At 39.9% G+C, this 7363-nt stretch overlaps 1 protein-coding gene across 1 annotated transcript in view; it reads left to right on the forward strand.

Moving 5' to 3' along the window:
* acadvl (acyl-CoA dehydrogenase very long chain) overlaps positions 1–7273 on the forward strand; it is a 13492-nt gene extending 6219 nt beyond the window's left edge. Inside the window, exons 11-19 of the mRNA XM_035675632.1 lie at positions 154–258; positions 642–728; positions 964–1026; positions 3841–3942; positions 5082–5179; positions 6262–6334; positions 6496–6568; positions 6849–6921; positions 7119–7273. Coding sequence (XP_035531525.1) covers positions 154–258; positions 642–728; positions 964–1026; positions 3841–3942; positions 5082–5179; positions 6262–6334; positions 6496–6568; positions 6849–6921; positions 7119–7233 — 789 coding nt within the window. The 3' untranslated portion in view covers positions 7234–7273. The remainder of the gene's footprint in view (positions 1–153; positions 259–641; positions 729–963; positions 1027–3840; positions 3943–5081; positions 5180–6261; positions 6335–6495; positions 6569–6848; positions 6922–7118) is intronic.
* Positions 7274–7363: the final 90 nt, after the last annotated feature.

Here is a 7363-nt window from a genome sequence, read left to right on the forward strand (position 1 = left end):
AAAAAAAAAAAAGAAAATGTAAAAATTACACTTCAGTCTTTGGGGAAGTGCAGAAAAAATTCATAGTCAACCCGAATGTCTGTTTGATGGTGTGACAATATACAGCCTGTCACTGTGAATCAATCAAGGTGTGATTTTTCTTCTTTTCATCAGGTGGATCATGCAGCCAACAGAACCCAGTTCGGGAACAAGATCCACACCTATGGAGCCATCCAGGAGAAGATGGCTCGCATGACTATGCTGCAGTATGTCACTGAGGTCGGACAATGTAACACTACATTTTCTCACTGTCTGATTAACATCTATCTCGGCTGTTTTGACACTGCGATATAGGGGTTATTTCCTGTTTGACATCAAACACCTCTGTGAATTGTAATCTACACTACATACACGGTATACTGTGTGTTGCTGGTTTATGTGAGGACAAAGCATGTGTTTAAAGTTGACGATTTTTAACTTGATTTCCTGCCTAACAAAGCGTTTGTCAATGTCGCTAGCAAAGATGTTTTGAGCACAAATTCTCAACAAATGAAACTAGTTTGATACAGCATTATTGTGTATTGGTGCTGCAAATTTCTGCAGCACAGATGAACAAAATGTTATAAACTCATATTGATGTTACTACTTCTGTCTTTCTGCAGTCAATGGCCTACATGCTCAGTGGCAACATGGACAGTGGAGCAACTGAATTCCAGATAGAAGCCGCCATCAGCAAGATCTTTGCCTCTGTAAGATTTTAAACAATGCAAACATCTCATTGGTTTAACATGCAAACCAGAGCTGCTAACATTTTGTATGTTTGGTATTTAATTACTTCTTACACAAATGAGTGAGTTTTGAGGAACTCAGCACATCTTTCATAATTATTTAGTTCCTCATTCTGTGGAATACTGAATACTGTGACTTGTGGTAGATAGAAAAAAAACAAATTTTCATCTGTGGTTTTTTTTGTAATTGTGACAGGAAGCAGCATGGACGGTGACGGACGAGTGTATTCAAGTTATGGGCGGCATGGGTTTCATGAAGGTGAGAGTTGAGTTTACATTCTGTTTCATACAAACCCAGGTCCACCCAGAAGCTGCATGTTTTAACAGTTTGTAATATTGTCTACTAGAATTTAATCATTTTTACCTAGAATTTTTTTTCCTCCAGCATTTCATAGCCGTTTGAAAACAGACACTGCCATATACAGTTTCAATTGGCACACACAACAGGTTAATAATACAAGTATTTCACAATGTTCTTTTTTAAAAAGCAGGGATGAGTGGGTACCCTGCTCAATTTTAGCTCTTAGGAACCTAACTAGGAACTAGGAAGTCAGGAACCTGGGGTTTGACTGGAGCAAGCAAGGTCAGAATTGCAGGCACCATATGTCCTTCCCCCCAAAAAGTGCTTCCTTTGGGTATAGAAGAGCCCATCATTTTTTCACTGGCAGAGCTTTTCCACGAACTATTTAAGAATCACAGAAACTTGACATGGGCCTTATTCCCTGGCACCAAAAATGTCCTTTCCCTTGGGTGTAGAATAGTCGGTTCTAACTGCACTTTTCCGAAAACCTGGGGAACCATTTTAGGAATTGAAAAACCTTCACTAGTGTTTTGACCACAATAGGGTCTAAATTGTTCCTGGGTCAAATAGGTGTTTTCACTGCAAAAACATTTACAGAAACCCTGGAACCATTTTGGAAATGTGATACATTTTCTCATACAAACTCCGTACAATGGGCAATGTCTAGAGCGGCCCTTTCACACACTCACTCAACAGGACACTGGCTGTCAGGCGCATTCTGACCTAATGGAAATACTCAGTTTGGTTTAGGCGAGGGGTGGCAGTGGCACCTGGGTAGACATATCACAGTGTTTTGTTTATAGGAAGTTACAGGTGTTGCACAAGTTGCATGATAGAAAGATCAAGTCTCTCGCTGTGAGCTGGCAGGGTAAAGTCAATTTATTGTCCAGAACTTTGCATTCTCATATAAAGCTCCTCCAGGTAATGTCTAGGTAAATTCAGGGTTGCAGTGCATCTGTGGAAGGGACTTTAGCAACTTCACTAGCATCTTGAAAACAACAACCAAGGTCTAAATAGTTTCTGGGGCATACTTGATGGCCTCATGGAAGTGTGTATTTTTGACAACCTAACTATTAGCACAGAGGTTGCACTGCACACTTAATTAACTGTAAAATGGTAGACAGTCATTCTTGTGTTTTCAGTTCCACATTTGAAACATCTATTCAAGCATTACAATCAGGAATCCGTAAACTATAAAGAACATAAAAATGGTGTGTTGTTTTGTTGGGCGCAAGCTTGAATCTCAAACAAAGCAGCCATTTGTTAATTGTATGTATATTGTATTTGCCCAGTCTTTATGGTTACAGTGGAAAGTCAAACAAGAATGCTCAAAAGTGACTTTAGTTTCCTTTTTATTTCCTGGTACTACTGATGGGACAAGGAACTGTTTATCTCTGTGTATCTTCTGTATATTGACACATTAGTAATCCTCTGTTTGCAGTTATCACTGACTTGAACTCATCATATTGACATAACTGCTTATTTCTGCATTGCCCTGCATAGATAAATAAAATTATATTATCTGTGTTGACATAATCAACCAGCAAGTTCTATAAGCTCCAAACAACTAGTACACATTTATTAGTGTCAGACTTGTCACGTACACATTGCCACATTGCCATTGTGGTATTGAGTCACATAGTTTGAACATGTGAGACTGTCATGCTCAGAGAATACTGATACCACAATAATGGTTTCTAAAGTGAAAAAAAAAAAACAACAACCATAAATTCACAAGAATACACTGGTACAAACTGGCTGAGAATACGGGGGCGAACGAAGTAAACATTAATGTTACTCTGCTTAAAATAAACCAGACGATGCTGCAGGCCACATCTCTCTAGACGTGCTGCCATATCAGGCTCTCAATACAGTGGAAAGTGTGTCTGGTCATGGAACAACACTTTAAAACTCGAGCTGCAGAGGTGGCAATTCTGTTGCAAATGGTACTGTTGAAGCACTTTCATGTGGTGGAAAAAAGTAACCCAAATAATTTAATGCAATCTAGTTGAAGAACTACAATTCCCACAGAAGTTGCTTAAAAACCTTAACATAGTTTGAGTGTTTTAAGTGTCACAGAAAGACTTTTCTGTTGTATTGATACATTGTGCAGAGGAAATTTCATCCACTTCTTTCACGTTTCTACATGTTATTGTGAAATTAGTTGCTGGGCATGAACAGTCTAAAAGAAAGAGAGTGGGGGAAAAACACTGGCACAACAGACTTTGATTAGTTCTGCCCACGGTGCACATTTTGACTCAAGGTTTCATTTCACCAAGGAAGCCAAGTCAGAAGTGTGCCCTGTACATTTTCATTTCTGCCTTCTAAACAGAATACATGTCTGTCTGTGCAGCCTAAAATATAAACTGTGACTTTCACACACAGAATTGAAAAGCACAGAAATGAATAGTGACCGTCTTTATTCCTGTTTGCAGCAGGTGTTTTCACTACCTAATTTGATCTCAGTGAGAAACTGAGATACAAATGTCTTCTGTGTGCAAGATATGTTAAATTACACAGCTCATTTCCCCTGGTTGGTTTCTCAACATTGGTGATACAAACGTGTGGCTTAATCAAAGATGAATTTCGGTGCGTTGAGTGATTCTCAGAAAAGTTAAATTCTTTTCTTAGCAGACAAATTATAGGTCATGTGATTGTGGCAGCTTTATTCCTGGTCGGATTTGGTTGAGAAAATAGCCGTTTATCTTTACTATAGTAAAGTAAGTAGAGTGCAAGTAGAAGGTCATCATCTTTCTGTATGTGTCTCTGCAGGACTCTGGAGTGGAGAGAGTGCTGAGGGATCTGAGAATTTTCCGAATCTTTGAGGGCACCAACGACATCCTGAGGCTCTTTGTTGCCCTCAATGGCTTTCAGGTAAAATAACACACCTCTTTGTTGTATTTTCTTTCTTTGGTTCATTTGTGTTGACCTGATAATGTCTGAGTGGAGAAGTACAGATGTTCTGTAGAGAGGAAGTTATACTTGCTTGCTTTTACTTCCTATGTGCTGTACCGTCTTGTAGAGTTAAAAATGGGTGATCAAGAAGCAACTTCCTCATATTTATTTGTACACCAGGGATCTGTGTTGAGCCTGTGTGTCCTAACACTCAGAGCTTTGTCGACTTAAAGTAAAGCTGCTGTAGGTCTCGTCTATCACTACTGATTAGAGGAGAGGAATTCATCATAACAGTGCCTATAACTTAAAGTCAGCTTCACAAATGGTGCAAAAAGGATCCCAAAATTACAACAAATCACCCAACCTACCCACTTATATAAAAACCCAATAGGTTGTTGGAGATGGGATATTATGAAAATTACATGCCAAGACTATCCTGACCAAAATAATTGTGGTTTAAGATATAATCCTGATAATCACCAAAATATACTTAAAATGGCACTAAAACATGCTGCAATCATTTTACCTTATTGACCACAATAAACATATTTGAGTGTTTTTTATCTAATATTGTATATTGTCCCATCCCTAGTTGGAAAACCAGATAAACTGGCAACAGATTGACATTAGATGAATACTTCAAAATGAAACGTAGAGAAACTAAAACAGCAGCGGATGTAAAAATGCTGATCTGAACAGCTACTGAACAAGGGGAAATAGACTTTCAAGACAGCTTAACCCCCTAAAACCAATCAAAGGAAAAACTAAAAAACCTCAGATTATCTGTTTCATCAGGATGTGGGTGTGTTTTTATTAATCTGACGATGACCAAAACAACACACCAACTGTCGTCCGATTCTGATTAAAATGTTGCTGAATCATGCAGTCTCATGCACCTCAAACTGTTGAGAGCAGCACAGAGAGAAAGGAAATCTAGATACATATCATAAAATATGCTAAAACTGCTCTCACTTCTCACACTGATTAACAAATAGGCCTCTTTTTACTACTATTTGAATGTCTGTTTACTTGCTACTACTTTGTACAGCACTTTGGTCAACGCTACATATAAAGGTGTCAGTGACGAATCGTGTGTGTCCCTCTCTGCTTCCCACCAGAATGCTGGTAACCAGTTGAAGAGCTTGCAGAAGGCCCTGAAGAACCCCATTGGCAACGCTGGATTGCTCGCAGGAGAAATGACCAAGAGAGCTAAAAGGTCACAAACACACACACACACACACACACACACACACACACACTGTCTGTTTCCTCCTGTTTGGGAGATAGAAAATGTTAAACTGCTATAGCTGAAGGTAGGAGAGGGGGACTTCCCTTGCGGAAAATTACATTATCTGATGCAATTCCATTGACTTCAGTATATTTGCAGCAGACATCCGAGCAGAAACCGCTCATTTTTGCAAAGTCTTCCTTTCGATGACTAAAAATAAAAAAATTCCAGCATTTGGCTGTATTTTATATTTATTTCCTCTTTCAAAGAACTGTGGAGTGTTTAAAAATGGACCAGCACACACCCACCCACCCCCACGACACACACACACACACACACACACCCACACACACACACACACAGCCACAGTCACCACACAGTCACAATTTCCTGCACTCTTCACTTTAAAATGATTAAAAACTTCCTAATGCAGTTTAGTAAGTGCTTTTAGGCCGGCTCTGTTCGAGTGCAGTTACAGTGCAGACAGACAGTTCCTCTTACCAGCACTCTAATGCAGCTAATCTGTCCATTTCTGTGTCCCATTTGTCCTCCCCACATCTCCAGCACCGCTATTTAACACTTCATTGCTGAATTCGCTGACTTCTGAACTTGAGAATTTAGTCAAAACTGTGTGCTGTTGACTAGAATACCTTTCTTGATAGACTGTAAAACTTCATATGAAAGCAGAGTCCCAGATACAGGCAGGTTGAGTTCAATGAGGTTTTACAGCACCTTTTTTTTTTGTTATTAGTTATTCTTGCAAAAATGAGCTGGCATGACATAAGATAAACACTACAACTTCATTTATAACAGCTACAAAAGTGAAATGGGTGGATTTTCCCCCGACGGTGGTCCAAGTTTTAATAGAGAACAGCTCTAATGAATGTGTGACACAGATTGTATTTAAGCCTCATTTGTTATTCATCTCATTATTATCCGGCAGAACAGACAGTGTGGCTGTTTTTAGATCCAGCGTAGACACAGATGAGCGGCTGTGTTGAAAATGGTATATTTCTACTTCCTCTGCCATGTTGCTATAACAACTGCTCGTCTTGTGTTGTCTTTTGTAGGAAGGCAGGTTTGGGCACAGGCCTGACGCTGCAGGGAACTGTACATCCTGAGCTGGCACAGAGCGGTGAACTGGTACGCTTTCCATTTTAGGCTTTTAAGTGGTAGCTGGATTGTGTTTGTTTTTTGCTAATGGGATAATATGGGATTTTTCCTGATTTGTTGCCTTTAATTACTGATTTACATGTTAGTCTCCATGTTGCTTACTTGTTTGTGGTTTGTTTTTTGATTTATAGACGATTAAAGCCATTGAACAGTTTGGAGCGGTCGTTGAGGAGCTGCTGATCAAACACGGCAAGAAGATCATTGGTGAGTGTTTGTGTGTGTGAACGTGAGAGGAAAACCGTGGATGAAAATCCCCACCTGGTAGAGTTCTGGCTGTTTCTGAGTCATTTTGGACTTCTTTTTGAGTCCTTCAGTGTCAAACTTATTATAAAATAATATCGCAACTAATTTGCTTAAAGAGAAGAATTACGAGTTGTTTACCGAAGTCTTACGATCATATCCAAAGGTTTGAATCCTCGTATCACTTATGTTTTGTAAGTTTAAAGTTGAATAATTCCACTGAACGAGCCGTTTCCTGTTGCAGAGGAACAGTTTGTCCAGAAGAGAGTTGCAGACTGTGCCATTGACCTCTACGCCATGGTGGTCGTCCTGTCCAGGTACGCAGACAATCAAACATCGATAGTCTCTGTCTTTTCTTTTTCAACCACTCTTTCTCTGCCGAGGTTTCACTCTTTCACCCCCTCTCTTGGTGCTCACTCCTACTCACTCTCTTTATGGTCTACTTTATTCCTCATTCTCCTACGCACACTAAACTGACATTTGTTCTGTTTTTTTTCCCCCTCTCTCTCTGCAGGGCTTCACGCTCTCTGAGTCAGGGCTCTGCCTCAGCTCAGCATGAGAAGATGCTGTGTGAGACTTGGTGTGTGGAGGTAAGATCCATGTCAAAGCCAGGATTAGGATTACTATAATTAAGATTCAATATTGTGTAGGACATGTTATTAAAAACACGAATAAAGGGCGCCCGGTTAGCTCAGTGGGTGGAGCTGGCGATGAGGCTGAGTCCTTGCTGCAGCGGGGTTCAAATCCAACCTGCGGCCC

The sequence above is a fragment of the Morone saxatilis genome, unplaced genomic scaffold (assembly GCF_004916995.1).
Source record: "Morone saxatilis isolate NCDOM2014 unplaced genomic scaffold, NCSU_SB_2.0 Contig4, whole genome shotgun sequence".
NCBI lineage: Eukaryota > Metazoa > Chordata > Actinopteri > Moronidae > Morone > Morone saxatilis.